The following is a 22,092-nucleotide window of genomic DNA, read 5'->3' as shown; positions in this document are numbered from 1 at the left end:
TTCTGTGTCCACATAGTTTACAGGGAGATTGCAGAGTCTGATCCTCCAGGGCTGTTAACATACCTTGAATTTCTGTTGATCTCTAGGTCCACAGATGTGGTACATTTCAGACCTTTGTCTTACAACGTTAAAATATCTGTATTTGTGTCCTGTGCTTTTGAACATGGAGTTCTACAGCTAAACATTTTTAAACATGAAATGTGTTTCTGAGACAAATCACTGTTTTTAGTTTGGGTTTTTTTTTTCCTGCTGTTACAGGAACTCTCAAGGAGTGAGTGTGTATCTGCGCTTATTTAAATAGCAAAACATCCAGAAAAAGATAACAGCCGATACAAAACGACACTGCAGTGTTGATGTGAATGTAACCCTCAGTTACAGTGGGCCTGACTTTGTCTGCTGACTCCATTGTTGTTCAGCACAATGTTTGCTTTTGTATAGATGAGACCACGGTTGTCTGGTATTTTCAGTCATATGCCCTTTTCAGCTTCATTTCATGTCACCGTCACAGTTTTGCTCAACTTTTACGAGAAGTTCAATAACTGCTGGGTTCTCAATTGGAAGAATCCTTCCCCCAGACATTTTGTAGAGTTCAGCACTTCCAGACCAGTGGTTTCCTTAGTTTCTTTTCACAGAGCCTTTATTAGTCCATGGACACTCACCCCAAAAGGCCACGGGCTGAAATCTCCTGGTTAAACAGTTGTCAAGTTTCAGATTATGCTTTGACACAGACTGGTGTGACAGCGCACAAAGTTAATCTTCAGCATTTCTTTTTCATTTGCAGGAAAAATTTGAAGGCTTGTTCCGTGCCTATGATGACTGCGTGACATTCCAGCTGTTTAAAAGCTTCAGGCGTGTGCGGATAAATTTTAGTAGTCCCAAATCAGCTGCTCGTGCCAGAATAGAGCTGCATGAAACACAGTTCAGAGGGAAGAAGTTAAAGTTGTATTTTGCACAGGTAATGAAATCTGGTATCTACTTCTATGTTAGTGTGTAGCTTTTATAGAAGTATTGTGCAGTAACACTGAGTAAAAATAATAAAGTTTTCTCCCAAGCCCAGTCTCTCTGCTAAAAGATTACTCAAACATCCTTATGTTGCCTGAGCTGCACCTGCCCAGTGGGTCTGCAGTAAATTTAAAGAACCACTTAGGATCCAAGTTGCTTATTCAACACACAGAAGTTACATAGCTTAGAACTGATTTACAACATTGGGTATTTTCTGTGGATAACTCTCTAACCATAAAAAAGTGGTAATGTGAAATATCATAAGTTCATTAAAGAAGTACGGCTGAATTACTTGACCGCAACCCTGAGCCGCAGCCAGGCTTCCTCCTGCCATTTTTTTTTTTTTTTTTCTTACGAGTAGATGTGTGAATTTTCTAAAAGGAATTCAGTAAGTTAAAGGCAGAAGTTAGGGGGAGAAGAATACCCTCAGCATGGGGTCATAGGGGATTATATCCATCTGTTGGAAGTGTCAGATGAGGGTTTCAGTTCTTCTTGGCCAAGGATGAGGGAACACAGATGTCCCACAGCCTGGGTGAGTACTAGGAACCAACCAGGATATAGAAAGGTGGGGGAGGTTGAGAACACAACCACCACCTCTTCTGAATGTATTCAATAAGTTGCTGTGGCCACTGTGTCTTATGGGATACTCATTAGTGCTTATAAACAATGTAAGTGTGCTTTGAGCTGCCAGATTGGTCCTTCAGAGGCCTTAGGTTAAGGGCAGACTCATTTGAAAATATCAATTAAATTTAAGAGGCAGTTAAATTTTGAGCCTCTCCAGCCTGGTCAGAATAGGAGCAGTTTTGAGCCTAGGCAGAAGCAGAACTTCAGGAAGATGAGAAACTACAGTTGTGAAAAAAACAGTATGCTTAGTGGGTTAGATGAGTTCAGAAGATCTTACACTTGGATTTAGGTGTGGACAATGTACCTCAATCCCATTTTATATGCCTTAATCTCCTAGATCTGACTCAATTTCTTTTTGAAGGTTTCAAAACCTGCTGTTAAGCAGATCTGAGAATCATTTCACTCTTAACTGTACAATATCAAGAGGTTAATAGGAAAGTTGGGATAGCACAAGAAAAAGAAAAATATGCATAATAGTGATGAGTCTCCATATCTAATCTGATTTCCTGCAAAGCCATTTAGGTATCGGCACTATGCTCTCCTGTATATGCAGTCTAAAAAAGGCTTATTAGTTGTGCCCAGGGAATGAATATGTGGAAGCAGCACAGCATCCAGAGCAGTGTGTATTAGACAGGCCAGCCCTTCCAGAACTAGAAGTTCTGGGGAACATGGAGTTGAGAGACTCAAACTGGCTCTTTGCAGAACCCACTGGGGTAGAGCAGAGTGCTCCCTCAGGCTTGTTGTCATGCAAATGCAGTTTATTGCTTCTGGGCCCGAGCTGGTTTTAAACTTGCTCAGGTATGGCTGTAGTATAATTCATTTATGTTGAAACTTCTTTAATATACCAGGAAAAAGCAAGAATTAAACTAGATGATTTAAGATGGAAACAAATGAGAACAAATAGTTGCTAATGACTAAGGAACGGGATAGGTTCCTTTATCACTTTGGCTAAAGAAATCAAATCTTGAGAAACCTTTCGGAAGTTACTAATAGGGCCTTGGTGCAGGAGTTACTGGTTTTGTTTAGGAGTTTATGCCAGTAGATCACAAAAATATCTTTTCAGCCTCAAAATCTCTGAACTAGCAGCTGTGGAAACCAAAGCTTTGCATTTATCCTCAGAGAACATAGAAAATAGGCACAAACTTTGTAGCTTTGCTCATATAACAGCACCCCATGGTGTATTTACTGTAGAGGAACCATCTGTAAGGTTGAGATGAAATTCGTCTCCAGGCCTTCTCTGCTGAGACTGACGCTGAAACCCTGCCTGGGTGGCATTTGGTATTAGAACTGTATGATTTGAGCACTCATTCCATTTACCCATCCTATACTAAATAATGTATTTGTTATGCTTTAAAGATTCAGACCTCTGAGACAGATGGAGACAAGCTTCATTTGGCACCACCACAGCCTGCAAAACAGTTTCTCATCTCGCCTCCAGCTTCCCCACCTGTAGGGTGGCAACCAATAGATGATGCAACACCTGTCATCAACTATGACCTCCTTTATGCAGTTTCTAAGCTAGGACCAGGTAAGCTTGTGGTCCTTGGGTGAAAATGTGTCAGAAAAAGCAGATGAGAAATAGCAGTGTAGAGAATAACTGTAGAGGAAGTTGGGGTAAAGCCTGTAAGTTGCATTAAAGCTGTGGATTTAAGTCATTGCACGTCAGCTCCTTCTTTGCTTAAGAATGAGTTTTACCATATGTACATACAGAATTCTATCTTATCTGCAGCCCGTGAGTGCTGTTTGATTGAATAACAGATCGAAGCTTGTTTACACAATTTATTGTGCTTGAGTTGGTGCTTGGATGAGACAACTGATGGCTTTTGTGGGGACTGGACAAATGCTTGTTTATGAACTTGAAAAGTTTTTGCTTTCAATCATATCTGCTCAGTACTGCTTTCCAGGATGCAGAATACCCTGTCAAATGTTTAGGCATTACTGTGTCACCACCAGAGTGGAGAATCTCTCACGTTAACACGTTTGTTGAGAGTGAACTACCATTCCCCAATCCTGGCAGGATTGCTCTGTTGGGACCACCCATTTTTTGTTGACAGCTGTATGCAGAAGGAATGGGATAAGTTGTAGCCTCTATCAAAATAGGATGGATGTCATGGATAATGCAGACAGACTTCCTTCTTCTGTCTTCCCATATTCAGCTAATGCCAGGAATCGAAGCTAGCCGGGATTTGCAAAACAATGCTTTTGCTTTGAAAATGCTCATCTGATGAAACCAAAGCTTTTTATAGGAAAGGATTACTTTTGGTTTAATTAAGTCATCTTTAGAAATAGTTTTCTTTCAAGGCTGTTAAAGCATCCTCTTTTAAAATTTTCAAAATGGAAAAGGTTCCAGTTTCAGGTCTAAGCAGTCTCATTTAATAATTAATTTACATTTGTAAACCGTAAGAAAAAATAGCTTGTTAAATTATTTTTCTATTGAAATAAAACACTTCAGATGCAATCTAATAACAATTGGGGGGGGTGAGCTCATGAAAATTTATGAGAGTATTTTCAAAATTCTTGTGGGATGAGATATTTTTTTCTCCCCAGCTCTACTCGGGTTTTCTTGTTCTGAGACTATCTTCCACTTGCAGACATCTTATCACTGGGGCTTTTGTGTAACTGCACCAGAGTAACCCAGAGCTGAAGTGCATGGGGTGCAGAAAGAGATGTTTTGTGATTCACAAGGTTTGCAGGATCATCTCATATCTCTTTCACATGGGATCTCTCACAGGGGGAAAATATCTATCAGGAGAACATCAGACATTCCTGTGGTTTATTCCCCTTCAGCAGGAAAGCCCATAGAAATGGGCTGTCAGGTGTAACAGTGCTCTATTGCATATTATTATTTCCAGAATTAATACTTTTGTTTCTAAACTGCTGAATAAAAGAAAACCAAAAAACTCCCTTTTTTTCCCTTTGATGCAGCAGTGTTATAAATAGAAACATGTAAACGAATTCCCTAGCTAGCTGGGTAATAAATCAATTCCTGTTCTAGAGCAGTGGAATGTGAAATATCACTCATTGTCCCACACTCTGGGACAGCTTTGCGTGAAGGTCATATTCACCCGTATTTAAGGAGCCTGCAGGGAGCAATATGAAAAGTCATTGTGTGCTCCCTTTCTATTTTTAGCACTTGTTAGAGAGATCAATTTTAGTTAACTGCAGTGGCAGTTCTAAAATAGCGTTGCGGTTCTCAGTTGTGCATTTACTATGTTTAGGATTTCATTGAGAAACAAATCCCACCAAAACTAATTTTTCAGTATCACATCAGTAAAACATACTGCCATACATCAGATAACACTGTTAGCCTCAGCTAAGTTAGATTTGTCTTCGTTCAAAAAACACAAAAAATGTAACTCTGACATACAGCTATCAAAAAATACTCCCTGGAACAGTTGTTTACAGAACTCTGCATGCTAGAGCAGACTTCTGTGTCTTAAACTTGTGAGGAAACTTTGCTATATGAAATACACTGTCTTGGTAAGATTAATATCTGAGGACGAGGAAAACTCATTTGAGCATGTAAATAGTGAACAGTTTCTTTGTATGTCCTCAATACAAGATGAGTTTTACTGACCTACTTCACTGGGAATGTAAGATACACCACTTGGACACAGACCCACGCTACTTACTTTCCCATTCCATGAATATAGGTCATCTCCTTTCACAGTACGTTGCCATAATCATCATAGCCACAAAATTAGACGCTAAAAACTGTCCCTAGGCACAAAGCCTGGGAGATTTGCTCCAGAGTAAAATGAACAGGCCAGAAGGTAGTTAACAGATTTGGTGTGTGTTGTCTTTTTCCAAGCTCACTTTTGGGATAGGTTTTTCTTTTTCAGCCTTGTGGCTGCAGCAATGACCGTCTGGCATCTCAGAGTCTAATGGAAAAGTTTTCTTTTTGCTGTGCACAAAAGGAAACTGGCTTTTGGTCCTTTGACATTAAATTGTGATCAGTAAGGGTGCATTTGCTGCTTAAGGAAGACTATGTCACGTTTAGGTAAATTTCTGGTTGACTGATGCGTATTCTTACTTGCTGCAGATGCAGAAATGGAGCTTTAAATGAGGCATGAACAGAATGCTGTAGACCAATCGGAACCAGCACCTGTGACTGTGACTGATTCTGACCACCAGCCTACATTTTTTTCAATATATTGCAAATAAAGAAATATTATCATTAATCTCTGGACCTAACTCTTTTCCTACAGAAACACAACATACCAAGCTGTTGTCTAGTCTAGGCCCTCAAGTCTTTTCTGTAACATTTTATAAGGTCTTAATTTCATCCCACTGAGGAATGCAGGAAATAATTTTATATGAGAAATGTTTGTGAGGAGGAGGAGGAGGAGGCATCTCCAGGTCTAGGTTATGTGTATACAGGAGAGCTGCTCCTCTCAAAGAAAAGGCAGCGATGTTTGCTCTGCCGTTTATTAGTGCAGCAGTTTACAAACCATCACCATCTTCCTGGCACTAGAGTAAGTCTTTATTTTCTGGAAAGCAGTTATACCCCCTCCCTATCTCTACCCCTTCAACCTTCATGTTTCTAACCTCCTTCCTCCATTGCCTTCAAACCTGTTACCCCAATTTCTTCTCCACAGACTGCCCTGTGCTCCCTTACTTTCTAAGTCTGTACTCTTCAGGGTGTCTCTCCCCAGAATCCCAGGTGCCACCCAGGCCTCCCCTTGCCAATCTCAGCCCCTACCTGCTGCCCACACAGCAGTTGCCAGACAAATTGCCTTTCCCCTGTGGCTTTGCCTCACGGATCATGGCTCAACTGGTGAGATCTGCACTATACAATAACACACAACACAGGTCAGGGTCCTGAGTGCTTAACTGCTCCATGTGCTCCCCAGTAAGATTTTGCCCTCTATCATTTAGCACTCACCTCCACAATTTCAGGCACTATTTGAAAACCAGTGCAGTCTTGGCACCATCTCCAGTAGCCCATATAGACTGTACCAGTTTCAGTTCTTTCCACGTGTCCCAGTCCTTCATCAGCATTCCAGCAGGCTTTGTGCCTCCTAAATGCCCTCAAGCTACACTCCAGGTCATGTAAAATGCATTTTTCATATTATGGAGGCACCATTCTGCAGCGTTACACATGACGGCTCTTGGCTCCACAGTGGTGGATGGGGCACAGAGGAGACCCTGCAGCAGTCTGTGCCACTTGGTTCTGGGTCTGTGAATGATTAGTGGTCGGAGGAGAGGGGCTGGGTCAGGGTGCCGTTTCTGTCTCTGAGCCATTAAGCTGTAGCTGCTGCTGGGCTTCTGGAGGAGGATGCATAGCTCTTGCCCCTGCTCCACCCTGGGTTTGGCTCACCCATGCACAGGGAAGGGGAGAACGGGGAAGAGCAGGACCCTGCCCAGTAAATGCTGCACACAGGGATTTCAAACCATGTCTCACGCAGCAACTTTTCTATCCCCAGGTGTTTTCAAACTCCTGTTTGTTCTTGCTGATTCAAAGGAAATACTGAATACTTCATATGACTTCCAGAGAGGATCAAAAGAGGGGGGGAGAAGGGCAGGCAGATGGGTGATAGATCAAATATTCCATCTGTGTCCTTCCTTTCCCCTCTGTTCTGTGGCTGCTTCTGCCCTTGCCTCCCCTTTCCCCGGGGCAGGTACAGGAGAGGAGGGTGCCCTTCTCCCACAGCAGCCGTGACAGGCTTCCAGAGAGCAACTCCTCCATTTTGCGTATGGCGGATCCACGCAGCTGAGGCATTCTGTGGGACGGGGTGTATCTCTTCTGGCACAAACGTGCACCCATACAAAGCACCACCCATTATTTGCACCATATTATTTGTAAAGGACTTGGATGATGCTAATGACATGTTTAACCTGGAATGGACAGCTCTGAACCCATTAACCTTCGATCATGAGTCAGAATCAGGGATGAGGTAGCTGCACGCTATTATTACCATTTCTTCATTATTAATTTAGTATATGAACATATTATTTGCTGGACAAAAGTGCCTTACGAGACAAGAGATGCACCATCAATGAAAGGTCATAGTACTGATTCACAAAGGGATAGAAAACCACATGCCGTTACTTTTAATTCTGAAATATCCTAAGCTGCTTTTGTGCTGTTCTTGCAGTCATCTTTCTTGCATCACCTGAGGCTGTGGGTTTGCTTGTGGTTAATGTGGTGACAAAAGGTAGTGCCAAGTGACATGAAAGCAGCTAGGCCCATTGCTGGAATGGTGAAACTTCAAATTCCTATTTTTTTTCTTATGCGAAGCAAATGAATAGAGGAACATAGCTGCTATTTTCAGGGGGTTATTAGGAACATTTTCTGACAAATGTATATGGTGGAGGTGCCATTCTTCCCTGCATTATATACTGAAGGCAGAGTTTAGATGTTTGAGCGTATTTAATACATTTTGTGATATTTCTGTGAGTAAATTTATGTGCATTTCCATTGTTATCTTGGCTTACATGAATATTTAAACAATTTATTGTTAAGGGGTAGAGATAGCCCAAAGGCTGCTGGAGGAGAAAGACACCTCTCCCCAAGAAACCTTTGGCTTAACCTGTCGGGGGTCTCCAGGCAAGTGGGAGAAGCAGGAGCAGTGGGGCAATGTAGGGCCTGAGAACTCCAAGGAGGCAGCATCAGAGACAGCTGAGTGACATAACTGGACAAATGCAGGAGTGATGTTAACTGTGGGAGTTGGTGACTCTTAACTACGCTAACTCGACTTGCTGCTCTTATCCAGGGACAACCTGTGCCTTGCAAACATAACCCAGTTTGCAGTGATTCAGCCTATGCTCCACTAGTTTAACTGCTGTGGATTTAGCTCTTTTTTTTTTTTTTTTTTTTTTTAATATGCTGGATGTGTTGTTTAAGAGGAAATTAAAAAAAAAAAAAAACCAACCAAAAACAACAGAAAAAAGCAGAAGGGAAGGGGTAATCTGGCTGTACCAACTGTTTGTTTTTATTTTGTACTTACTACCTTAGTATTCTCAACAACGGTTACATTTAGGAACAAGATACAGCTGTACAAAGTCCTGTAGTTGCTGTTGCCTGTTCCTAGCTCAGCCATGAAAAGGTTTTCTGCAGTTTAAGCCACAGTTGTGCAGGCATGAATAATCGTGACTACAGAACTGAGTCTGCAGCTCATTTATGCTCAGAAATAACTGTATGCCTTAAAAACCTAATTTATGAGTGCATCACATTTTGATTTGCAAAGTGACATTAATTGCTTTTGCAGTTACTTGTGCCAGAGGCATCTGAATATTCCCCATGTCTGTACTTATTTCCACTGTTCTTTTTCAGCAGAAAGAGTCCTTCTGGGAAGGATTTGAACAGTAGAAGAATGTGGCATTTGAACTGGGATTATTACCTTTTAAGAGGGCAGTGAATCTGATTTACTTCATGGTGCTGGTGTAGGAGGAGAGGGCCCAGCGTTGTGCGTGTGCAGCACTGCAGAGCCGCTCGTAGCTGACAGTGACCAATGTAGCCTTCAGTGCTGGCTGGCAGCATTGACGTCAGCCCATAGCTGAGAAATTAGCTGAAGCCCGCAGGGAAAATAGGCAAAGAAAAACCATATAATTTCTCAATGCAGCACAACCAAGCTATTTCTCTTTTTATATTTTAGCCTATCAGCAAGACCTGTAATGCTTTGCTCAATTTGGATTCAGAGGAAAGCTTGCCAAAAATAGAGCAGTTAAATGTCAACATTAATGGTATCACAGCAGTAAAATATTTCTCACAGCAAGATGCCTGACTTACAGCCATTATTCACTAGTTGCCTCCTATTTTTTAGGCAAAAATGCAGCATGTCCTCTAGTTGCAAGTCACCCAGTCTTATTTGGACCAAGAATTTGTCAGCACAAATAGCGTGTGAGTTGAGTCCCAGAACTGCATGTGCTAATGCAGGGCCAAACCTGCAACCCCTTCTTCACATGAATTACTCTGCCACAAAGTTGCTAATAAATAAAAATTCAAATTAGTACCACTTTGAGGTAGGAACTGCCATTTCACTTTCATCACACAACACGTAGCGCTGCCAGGTTCTGCCTGTGTTGCAGGAATTTAGGAGCTGCTGCACCACAAATACAGGTCAGCTAGGTATACTGGGACCTCGTCTTCCTCATCTTAGAAGGTTTTGCAGGCAATATGCAGTGGTTATGAAGAAGTCTTATGAAAAAAATCCAACCTATCAGGTGTGCGCATGGTCACTGTAAGCCTATTTTAATTGAACTGTCGCCTGTGGGTCTTGGAGATGAGAGTGATGACAAATAGTCCAAAGGGGGACAACACATTATGGCTTTCAGTTTTTAGTGCTGCAAGTAGGCATTTGTCACTTCTGAAAGACCAAGTCATCCTGTCAGAAATGTCACTAATGAGACTTTTTCTTCTCTACAAATTAATTCCTTGCAATTTAATAGCCAATACCAACTTACATCCTGTATGTAATCCAAAACACATGAAGTGCCAGCAGACTTCATGCAGGACTAAAAGTCCTATGTCTGATCCTGATTTTCCTTTGTTTGCTTGTGGACTCTTGCAGGTAACCACCTCAGCCATATTCATTTTCCTTGCAGGAGCACTGGTGGAGACTTAAATAAGGAATATACACAGTTAGAAAATCCAATGTACTGTTTAAGCATTTAGCCTGCTAGTGAGCATTTATAGACTGTACTCTGTAATCTCATTTGTAGAGACTGAATTTGTTACAGCCCCAGCTAAAGAGCTTTGAATCTTAAAATCCATCTGGAGCAGATGAATGTATTTTTTTATTTCTGGAGCAATTGGACCAAGTGTTGATGTCTGTCTGGAGGCAACAAGTTGCAGAGCCTCGTGGACTTTAAACGGACTGGAGCCATACTAGACTGAAAGCAACCACCACCACCAAAAAAGAATAAACCCCAACCCAACAGGGTGACATGACCAGACCAAGCTTGTGAGAGGTTGGATTCCAGTCCCTCTGCTTAACCATGAACTTCTGTGTTCTGTCTCCTCTTTGTACTTTGGGGTTTTTTTTCAGTGCTGTTGGCTACTAATATTGGTGCAAAACACCATTATAGGCACCAGGGTATTTTATTATGCCTTGCAGACCAATGATCATTGCCCTCCAGGGCCAGGATCCCCAAAACAGCTGATATAGTCAAGCTATGCTTGTCCTCACCGATATTTAGGAGCAGCACACACGTCTGCCCTATCCAGATGCAGGAATATTCTGCAGTCCAAGTGTGCCGTTGTCTGCGCTGCTACTCAGACTGTCGTCTTTTAATCTAATAATTTTTCTCTGCTTCCAGGAGAAAAATATGAGCTGCACGCAGGAACAGAGTCCACTCCCAGTGTGGTAGTGCATGTCTGTGACAGCGACATGGAAGAAGACGAGGACCCAAAGAATTCTCCAAAGCCAAAAATCATTCAAACTCGACGCCCTGGTCTGCCACCTCCTGTATCTAACTGAGCCTCTCCGGCACAAGCAGCACTTCTCTCCTCCAGCACAGCTCTTGGGTTTTGTTTGCTTTGTTTTGTTGAAAGGCAGCCATTGCCTTTTGAGTACCAGAACATTAAACTCATTGAAATCCCTCACAGTAATCAAGCCTATGTAATAAAAGGGCTAGGAAAAAGATCTTTGTATACTTAACCATATCACACACCAACTAATAGATTTTTCTGGAAAGGACAAAACAAGGCTGAAGAAACAAGGGAGGGTTTCAGTCTGAGGATGTTTTCACAGCTATAATTTGCATGCTGAAACACCATTGCCAGAGAGATTGTTCAGGATGGGCAATTAGGCTGATATCAGGCTTTTGATATTCAGACTCCCAGAATTCTTGCTGCCTCCCTTCATCAAGCAGCCTGCGCCTCTGACCTCCTCAGTTCCCCAGCAGACCTTAGTCATTTCCCCCCTTTTTTTTTTTTAAGGATGGTACGTGTGTTGTTTTTTTTAAATCTACTAGCAGCTTGGTGGCTTTTTCATCCATCCCCTTGGAATTTTCTGTAAGGAATACTATCTTTGCAACATTTTAAAAAACATTCTCTTCCACCAACAGCTGTAGACTACAGTGGTCCTTCATGGTGGCAGGGATGTGTGACAGAGCTCCCTGGGCTGAGGGGAGAGGCAGCAGCTTGCTGGAGGGTCTGGTGTCAGAATATCAATAGGATTGTCATTTTATCTTCCATAAAGGTATGAGTGGTACTTCTCTGTGAGTTGGAGAAAGAAAGAGAAGCTAACTGCTTATTTAAGATGGGATTCGTTTCTCTCTGTCATAGCTGTTGTTATAGTAATGATACAGGCTGAACTAACGCTTTCCTAGTGGTGTGTTGAATAGCCCTGAAACTGTTAGTAATTACTTGTACATCTCTACTATTCAGACCTTTTCCCTCCCCACTTCCTGTGCTTTAAAGCCTTTTTTGAGCTGTATGCAGTTTGGGTTTGTGGAGGTGAGGAGAGGTTATTTGGGGTTCTTTTGTTGGTTTTTTTTTTTTTTTTTTCCTCTTTTTTTTAGGCCAAAGAAAACAGGACCATAATTACACACTTGAAATTAGACTGCATGCAACTGAATCCCCTTTTTTCACCCCGTCCTGCATGTTTCTTTCACTTGCAATGTATACTGGGTTACAAAAATTGTTCTGTGTTTTCATCATGGCTGACAGCAGACAGATACTGGATTCCCTGTCTGGCAGAGCTTCCATGATGATTTTTTTTTTATGAGTACTTGTCATTTTGAGAACATATTTTCTAGACATTTGAGCTCAGATTTTGCATATATTTAAGCATGCGCTTAATTTATGCACATGAGTAGTTCCACTGAAATTCATACTGCAGAAAACCGAGCATATGTGTAAGATACGGTGGGATTTTTGAGCTAATTAGCTGCAGCTGTACTCCCAAAAATGACTATAAAGTGTCACAGTGAGATTCCACGGTTTAAAATCCTTTGCAAGTTAAAATAAGTAAATACATCTTGGAAGCTCATTCTAGGATCTGAAAAGTCAGCTTAGGTTCTGTAATCAAGATTTTTGTCATAAAACCTAATGATCTGGTTTCTGCGGGAGGGTTCCACTGTTAAAGAAGTGCAGCTCGGACCAGGCGTCCGGTGTTAGTCACTCCACAGTTTAAACTCCGGGTTGCCCGAAGCAGTCTCAGGCATGAAATCTTATAAAAATAAATCAGCAGGGGAGGGACTCGTACCCACACTACTATTGAGAGGGACTTAAACCCACTGAAAACCTTCTCTAATACTGAGAGAATCACAGAATCACAGAACAGCATGTTGGAAGGGACCTCAAGGATCATCTGCTCCAACCTTAGCAAAAGCTTGAGAGGGACTCAAACCCACTGCAGTATCTTCACCAAATCTGCTCAGGGAATTTTAACACTCACCCTTCGATGCCTCCCACTCCAAAGATCCCTGGTAAACTCACCCGATGCTGGCAGTTGGATGTTTGGAGGTGAGAGGTTCCGAAGGCGGTGGCCTCGGGTCCCATCAGGGTCGCCAAACTGTTAAAGAAGCGCAGTTCGGTCCGGGCATCCCATAGTAGCTGCTCGGTAGTTTGAACCCTGGGTTTTCCAAAGCAGAGTTTCCAGCATCGAATCTCATCAAAATAGGTAATTTAACTTAGCAGCACACAGCAGCAGGATCAGCTTGAGCTGGGTGCCTCCAGAGAGGGACTGAACACAGAAATCCCTGGGCAATTATACCCTGACAGACCTCGCGCCCACCCTCCACGCGCCCTTTGGTCCAACAGCGACTCTGGCCTGAGACCTTCCAACTCCCTCCGGGAGTCCTTCGCTGTCTCCAGGCAGGCCGCCACCTTGTCTGGCTGCAGCTGCTGCTGATGGTTGCACCCTCCTTATCTTCTACTTTGCGTGGGCCCTGGAGGCCTTGTCTTGCTTGTGTAGGCCCAAGTTCGGTACAAGTTCAGCAAATCTAGGTGAAAGTTTACAGCTTGCAGCCTAAGGCTTCAGCAAATCTAGCTCCTCATGCTAAGTAAGTGAACAGCATACTAAATCACACAACATCACAAGTCTAAGCGAGTCATTCTATTTAAAACTTACTTATTTAGGCTAAACAACTAATATTTCTTAACACCATTCCACCCTAATTAGCAGTGAGGCTACACGCTTCAGCAGAGCCAGGTGCCCCTTGCTGGGGTATTGGCTCTGCCATACTTTGGAAAGAAAAGCATGTTGCTTTGTCGGTGAAGACGGGAGATGCCCCTCTCAGCATGCACAGTGAGGATGTTCTGAAAATGAGAACTTGCCATTCTCATTGAGTTCATTCTCCGACCACCACAGCCCCCTAACATTCCTGTTGAGATGTAGTGCTTTACTTAGCATATATCTATAATGTGATACTTGTTACTGCATTACGGACATCGCCGTGCATGTGTTACACTAATAGAAATAACACATTAAATACAGCAAAGGCTGAACAAAAAATGAGGCTTTAGCATCCTCATGATATCTGTGTAAAGTTGTCTTGAAGTAACTCTTTACAGGCTTCACTTCAGATATTTTTCAGTGGTGCATTTAGAATTGGTTTAAATAAGTAAATTGTCACTCACTGCCCTAGGACTATAACCTGATGTTCCTGTTGAAAACACCGTCATAGGTCACCTACAATATTTCAGGAGTAACACCACTGTCTTTTTTGAGAACATACAGAACGCTAAGGTCCATGGGTTTTAGACCAGTATAAACAGGAAGAGTAAGACTTAAATGCATAAGATTTTTTGTTGATATATGCTGTACAGAAGAAATTACTGGCCACATCCTCAGCTGATGTAAGCGATCAGAGATCATCTGCAGTCAAAGCTGATACTCTGGATTTTTTTACATGCAAAAGTGTTGGAGGCTGAATCTAGTCCTTGTATCCATGTACTCAATCTTTGGGGAGACTTGGTTTTGAACTGTGGACTTTGGCCTCAAATGATCTAAAACTAGACTGCAAATTAAATCATTGGATCTTAAATGTTCTTTCATCAAAATGCATTTTCAGACATTTAAAAACAGGCCCCATTCAAATACTACTCTTTGTCTTTATAAAACTATATAGTACTACATGGGACACAGCTTGTTGGTTAAAGCACAGAAATAGAAACACAACTGCAAACCTGAAAACTCAAATTAGCCCTCTGTAACTGTGGTCAAAGTTTATATACCACCTTTGTATGATAAAATAACGGTCATCTAGAAAAATGTTTCCGGTATTATGGAATAATGTCCCAATCATAAAAGTAACAGCATTTGTGAGCCTAAAGAGAACCTGTATTTTGCTAAAGGCTGGTTCTTGGCAGGGAAGAAAGGCTTCTTTCAAAAACTGCTGACCATCTGGAAGAGTAACTCCTATTTAATTCGGTAATTCACAGGCAGAGCCCCTACTTACTTCAGTGGGAATTTTCTTTTGTGTAGCATATATGAGCTCAGTCCCTCTGACTTGCTCTTTTCACAGGGTGACTGCAGTGCTGAAGTAGATTCTCTCGTGTCGTAATACGATCAATAAGAATGAAATCTGTGTTACACTACTGTAACAGTGTACATAGACAAAACCCTTTTAATTTCCTTTCCAAAGCAGGAGCCCGTGCGAGCAGCCGGCAGCAATGCCCTGGGCCCCTCTGTTGGGTGGACGTTGCTCCTGCTGCTGCTTGGAAATTCAAGAAGGAAATCAGGGGAGTACAGTTGCTCTTTCTGTTGCCTGCTGCCTGCTTGTCCTTTCTGACCTCTTCAGATATGAAATCAAAATTTTAATGACTTCCTAAATACAGTTAAAAGCATGAAAACATTTACAATGCACAGAGAAAAGGTATTTTGGAATCTGCTCTTTTGGAACAAAAGAATAAAGAGTTTCTGTGGCCTTGATTTCTGTAGTTAAGACAAGGTAGTACAACCTCCCCCTCCCTAACATATACATACACACTCAAGTACACTTTTGTTTTCGGCAAGAAAACATGGTGAGAGCTTCCCTTCCTCAGCCATAACAAGACTACAGACATAGTTATTGTGAAGTGCTTTATATTATAAAAATGTGCCCCGTGGATAAATTGTTTAACATTTATTTGATCCTAAATTGGGTGGGAGAGTTGGGTTGTTTTTATTTTGGTCTTTTTCCCCCCTCCCTCCCATTCAGCAACAGCAAAAAAGCTTTCTGCAAAAAAGAAACTGTTCTTTGTACAGAGTAACAGACTGAACCATCTTGCAAGACTTGATTACAGTGGTATGTCTGAGCACTGTGACAGATTATGTTAGCATTTCCATTATATTGTACATACTTTTGAAATATTCTGTCATATTTTATAGGAGTATTAAAAAGCTATTGGCTAATTAATCACTTTTACACTTGTATAATTCAGAGCTTAGTTTAAAAAATAAATATGGCAAACAGTATTTTTGTGTTCTGCTTGTGTTGGCATTTTGAAAAGCAACATTTAAAGAGTTAAACTGTATTAATAAACTGACTAGTGTGGTATATACCACTGTTCTCTTAACTGGTAGAACTGAAAATGCTTAAATATGTGACAGGCCAAACTGTTTCAGTAGAAATTAGGGGAGAAGAACAGCCTTCTTCCTGGCAGGGTACCCATGTTCCATTTTAAACTGCTGCAGTTTCACAGTCATGTGAACGTGCACTGGTTTGCTGTGGATTTGGCTCCATGTATGTGAAAATGAATACAGTGCAATCCCTGGTGAGCAAAAGCACATCCCTGAGAGCCGATGGGGTTCTTACTGTGCTTCTATATTGGGTAAATACAGTGGGCATGAGTGCTGGAATAAGGAACATGGCATCCAGCTGCCATCCAGCCTGGGGAAGAAGTTCTGTTAATGTTAATTATTACAAACATTGAAACTAATTGTTTGTAGTCTCATGCGTCAGTTTGTACTGGATCTTGCAAATTGGAAACCAGGAGGAGTTTGCTGATTAACTGTCTTGTGAAATTCTGATGTTTGATCACTCAGCTCTGCATTTGGAAAAATGATATTTTTTTGGTCACTTGCCATAAAAGACTTAGTTTCTCAAAGGATGATTGTTCATGATTCTGAAAATTAGATCCACTTAAGAGATCTTGTTGGAAACATAAACTCTGAGCTCACTGGTTCCTTCTGAAAAGACAGGCCTTAATAAAAAAAAAAAAAAAATGTAGTAATAGTCATCTTCTCATGGAGTACTGTAGAAGTAAAATGCACTGTAGGAGGCCTGATTTATTCTTCACTGTTGAGCAACAAATGAGCTTTCCCCAGCTACAGTGAGGTTCTTCACCTGATCTGACTGAAATGCTGCATTACCCATGTGCTGACTGTGGCTCCTCAGCCTTGCTGGGAACCAGACGCAGCACCTGGAAATGAGCCTCAAGGCTGCAGTTGCAGGTCGTGGAGAGCTGCGTGGCCCAGAGGATCCCAAACTGGTCCTTGGCTGGGGGCATGACTGCCTGCACGCGTACCACTTCAGTACACACTTCATCTGTACACACAAATAGGCAACATTTATTTATGCTGGGTGTTCATGCATGCAAGAGATAATGTGCACCCTAACCCTGCTCGATGATGAATAATGGGGGTTAAAAGTATTTCTCCCAGCTGCAGCAGGGGCCTGGGGCTTCCATGGCTCCTGCCTTGATTACTCACAGCTGAAGCTCCCCTTGATTCATTACTGATAGTCTGGCTCCGGCTGTTCCTTGTGCAGCCTCGGGTTTTTGTCCAAAAGAGTTACAATCCAAGCAAGAGAAACGGTGATTTAAGGAGGATGTGTTGGGAAGTGCAGAGCAGACTCCAGCTCTGCAGCTGGCTCTGTACTTACCACTCGCTCCCTGATCATCCCAGCTTCTTAAAATGGGTCCAGCAGCTCACAGGGGTTGGGTCCTTGGGTGTTTTACTGCCCAGTGATGAAATCTGTGGCCAGTTTGGTGTGGTACAGCCAGACCTACTGGAACAGCTTCCTAGAAGTGAAGGCAGTACCTGTCACAGACCTGGGGAGCTGGAACAAGCTTTCTATGGAAGAGGGGATTTAAGTAGGTTAGTGTGGATATCCTGATTGAAGTTACAGTGCTTTCAGATCTCAGCCTCTAAAGAGCCTTTATTAGATTTATTTTTTCCTTCTTTAGTGGTAAATATTTACTACTAAACATTTAGCCACTTAAGACTTTCACTCACATACTAGTATGAATTTAAGACCTTTGCATTTCCTCGATTCCCCTCTGCCTAAGAAATCACATGTTGCTCTGTTCTACCAAAAAGCAAAACCAGGTATGGATTAAAATCCCAAGCAGACTCTCATTTATACTCATCCTCATGCAATGCTCTTGAATAACTAGTTATGCTAGCAAAAAAAAAAAAAAAATCCCCAAACCCTGCTTTTCCTGTTTTTGCACATCTTTTGGGGGGAGTACAGCAGCTTTCAAATATTCTAGGCTCCTCTTAAAAGGAGATGGTTTTTTCTAATGTGAGCTGTGCTCTTTTTTTAAATACACATAGACTGCAGCATTCAGGGATAAAATTACAAGGGAGGAAGTACTGAAAAGCTCTTTCCCACATGTCTATTTGAAGTGTCGAGTATATTTGCTTTGGCTCGGAGGGGAGGGAAGCTTGCACTGTTAGAGGTGGAACAGCAGCAGCACTCCTGACGGAAGGGCAGGAACTCTGAATGCCTCCACTGCAGAGATGCTCAGAAAGCATTAAAAATAGCCTTAATTTGTCTCTCCCCTTTTGTCAGTTTGTTCAGTCACTACACAGAGAGTCTGGGGCTGCGGTAGGAGTCATCTGTGGATCCTTTCAATATGGGACTGTGGACTGATGCAGTAGGTACAAAGCCTGGAACTGGGGACATGTTAGCGAGATTCTTGCTGTAGTAAGGCTGGGAAAGCTGTGAAGTGTGAGCAGCCTCAAAAATGAAGATATTCACAACCTTCAGACAGACCTGAGGATTTAAATCCATGTAGATGAGAGCTGTATTAAGAAGGGCCCATTTGCTGTCCCTGAGTCAGAGGCTTCCTCACTCACCTGAGTGTCCAGCAAGAAGGATTAAACTTCTCTATTATTCTACACCTGAAAATCAGTCTTAAGAAATTATTGTAACTGATCATTTATCTAATACGAGAAAGTTGTATTTACATTTGTGTCACACAGATGTGTTCTCTTCGCTGTTCAGTTAATGAAGGTCAGTGTTCTGAATCCATTTTACAGCTGAGTTCTTGTTCAGAAACATCAGAAAGAAACAGCATCTGTAATGACTGATGGATCTTCAGTGTCAGTTTGGCAAGTTGTCCTACTGTGGGTAGCTGCAGAAATATCTCATGTATGTTGTAGATTTAAAAACATTACTCATGTTTTCATTCAAGTGTCTGCATTTCTGACACAGATGTGACATATCTGTATATATTATAAATCAATACTATTTTTAACCACATATTTTGTACAAATATTCACATTAGCTCTGTATTTCAGTGAAAATCTATTATGGTATTAAACATTTTGGTGGAATTAGCAAACTCTTGTCCATGCTTTCTTTTCATTTTATAACAGTTTTAAGGAGCTGAGCCGTTTCTTACATCCAAGACAAATATTATAGTTGCCACTATTTAGAACAGTGCCTTAAATCCATATACACCTGTACCCTCTAGTGACTAATTCCAGCACTGCAGAAGCGTGCGAGTCACTCCTGTAGTTCCTCGGATCTCAGGATCTGAGTGATGAGAGGCCAAAGTTAAAGCTGAACCAACAGTAAATGTGAGCATGATTATTTTTCCTAGCTAAAGAGTAACTGTTAGCGTGAGGCAGCACATTGCTCTTCAAGGGCACCCCCCCCAGAGACTTCAACACACGTAGGTGCAATTTTATAATGGCTTTTTTATTTTTACCCCTTTCTCCAAAGCTTCTGGTGTGGGTCACTGTCAGAAATTGGATGACAAAATTCGTGCTACAGGTGTGGTCTAGTTCGGTTTCCTGTGTACAAAAGCCACATTCACACGGCTTCTACCAGTCGCAGCAGGGAGGTGTGTTTCCAGCTTTGTACTAGTCTCAGTCTCATATCTGTCACAGAACAACAGTAGTGAAGGGGAAAAACCCAGGTATTAAGAAAACAAAGAAGCCTTGACCCCTACTTAGATACAATGACCAGACCTTGCCCTCTGCCCCAGGCTTGAGAGTCCCTTCCTGCACAAGCCTGGCCAGCTCACGGAATCACAGAATCATCTAGGTTGGAAAAGACCTTGAAGATCATCCAGTCCAACCGTTAACCTCACACTGACAGTTCCCAACTACACCAGATCCCTCAGCGCTGGGTCAGCCCGACTCTTCAACCCCTCCAGGGATGGGGACTCCACCACCTCCCTGGGCAGCACATTCCAACGCCCAACAACCCCTTCTGGAAAGAAATGCTTCCTGACATCCAGTCTAACCCTGCCCTGGTGCAACTTGTGGCCATTCCCTCTGGTCCTATCGCTTGTTACTTGGTTCAAGAGACTCATCCCCCCTCTCTGCACCCTCCTGTCAGGGAGCTGCAGAGGGCCAGGAGGTCTCCCCTCAGCCTCCTCTTCTCCAGACTAAACCCCCCCAGTTCCCCCAGCCACTCCCCAGCAGACCTGTGCTCCAGACCCTGCCCCAGCTCCGCTGCCCTTCTCTGGCCACGCTCGAGTCATTCAATGGCCTTTTTGGGCTGAGGGGCCCAAAACTGAACACAGGAATCGAGGGGCGGCCTCACCAGTGCCGAGTACAGGGCTCAGATCCCTTCCCTGTCCCTGCTGGCCACGCTAGTGCTGACACAAGCCAGGATGCCATTGGCCTTCTTGGCCCCCTGGGCACACTGCTGGCTCCTGTTCAGCCGGCTGTCAATCACCCCCCCAGGTCCCTCTCTGACTGGCAGCTCTCCAGCCACTCCTCCCCAGGCCTGTAGCGCTGCTGGGGGTTGTTGTGGCCCAAGGGCAGCCCCCGGCATTTGCCCTCAGTGAAACTCCCCCAGTTGGCCTTAGCCCAGGGATCCCATGAAGCCAAGCTGTAACTACACAGAAAGAAGGGGAGGGAGCCAGAATCTTACCTGGATTACAGCCTGTACATGGGTCATACGTAACCCTTTTCTACCTGCCTACTAGTAATGTAATATGTCAGAGATTTGAAGCCTCCAGGAGGTTGCCGTCACAAAAAAGAGATTCATCCTTTATGGATTAGGAAAAAAAACAACCAAACCTCAAACCCCAAACCCTCAAGTTTTGTTTTGTTTGCATTGTAATGCTTGTTTGCACCAGAAGGACATGAAAGTTAGGCAGTGCCACCTACAAAGTGATTAATAAGTAGCAGGTTCCTATGCACCAGTATAAGTTTTCTATACTGCCCCAAAATGGGGTAAGGTTTGTGTACATGCACAAGGCGTGGGCTTCAGACCTGTATGTACCATGGATCCTGAACTAGTAAAGGTGAGAAACCCAGCTTGGACCTTTTCACCTTCAGCACTTCAGTTTCTAGTGAGATGAAGAGGAATAAATTGATTTTCCTCTTTGTTTAAGGGCATGGCTTTGGGTCTTGAACATCACAACATGGGAAAAAGTATCTGCCAGGAAAAAAATGGAAAATTTAGAGCCTCAGAACACAAGAGAAGGAAAAAGGCATATAGACAGACACGCTAATATTTTTTTAATTATTATTATTTTAAACTGCAGAAGCACTTGCAGATATCCAGAAAGTGAATTTTGATCCTGGCCTTTACAGCCAGGTCAAAGCACAGCTAGTCCAGCCTGGGACCAATTTCTTGTCTATTTTAAGCAATTCCATGACATGCAGCAACACCATTACAACTTGCCCAGCTTTAGACCTGCATAAGCACTGTATGGGCAAGCCCCTGCTCTTGCCAAACTTCTGTGCTCCTCAAAGCTGGAGAAAATGTCTCCCAAGACAGCTCCCTGCTGTGCCACCTGCCGGGGTCACCTCACACTGGGCTGCCTGCCATGTGGGAAAGGTCTGGTTGTCCCTGGGAGCTGCCTTCTCAGGGGCAGCTGAGAGTCATAGAATCATAGAATGGTTTGGGTTGGAAGGGACCTTAGGGATCATAACCAGTTCTAACGCCCCCTTCCACTAGCCCAGGTTGCCCAAAGCCCCGTCCAACCTGGCCTTGAGCCCTTCCAGGGAGGGGGCAGCCACAGCTTCTCTGGGCAACCTGTGCCAGTGCCTCACCACCCTCACAGGGAAGAATTTTTTCCTTACATCTAATCTAAATCTTCCTTTTTTCAGTTTAAAACTGTTACTCCTCATCCTGTCACTACACCCCCTGATGCAGAGTCCCTCCCCATCTTTCCCGGAGGCCCTTTAAGTACTAGAAGGCCACTGTAAGGTCTCCCCAGACCCTTCTCTTCTCCAGCTGAACACCCCCAACTCTCTCAGCCTGTCCTCACAGGGGATGCTCCAGTCCCCCGAGCATCTTCGTGGCCTCCTCTGGCCCGGCTCAAGCAGGTCCGTGTCCTTCTGCTGTTGGTGCCCCCAGAGCTGGACACAGCACTGCAGGGGGGGCCTCAGGAGAGCAGAG

The 22,092-nt window shown here is 43.1% G+C and overlaps 1 protein-coding gene across 5 annotated transcripts in view; it reads left to right on the top strand.

Annotated features, from left to right (window-relative positions):
- RCAN2 (regulator of calcineurin 2) overlaps nucleotides 1–15,974 on the top strand; it is a 94,593-nt gene extending 78,619 nt beyond the window's left edge. For 4 of the 5 annotated variants that reach the window (XM_074895515.1, XM_074895518.1, XM_074895517.1 and 1 more), the window contains 3 exons: nucleotides 782–955; nucleotides 2,983–3,154; nucleotides 10,888–15,974. In XM_074895515.1, coding sequence (XP_074751616.1) covers nucleotides 782–955; nucleotides 2,983–3,154; nucleotides 10,888–11,048 — 507 coding nt within the window. In that variant the 3' untranslated portion in view covers nucleotides 11,049–15,974. Of the gene's footprint in view, nucleotides 1–781; nucleotides 956–2,982; nucleotides 3,155–5,668; nucleotides 5,850–10,887 lie in introns of those variants that run through there. The other variant, XM_074895520.1, reaches the window with a different exon arrangement.
- The last annotated feature ends 6,118 nt before the right edge of the window (nucleotides 15,975–22,092 follow it).

Source organism: Athene noctua, chromosome 1 (genome assembly GCF_965140245.1).
Source record: "Athene noctua chromosome 1, bAthNoc1.hap1.1, whole genome shotgun sequence".
Lineage (NCBI taxonomy): Eukaryota > Metazoa > Chordata > Aves > Strigiformes > Strigidae > Athene > Athene noctua.
This window is presented reverse-complemented; position numbering and strand designations above follow the sequence as displayed.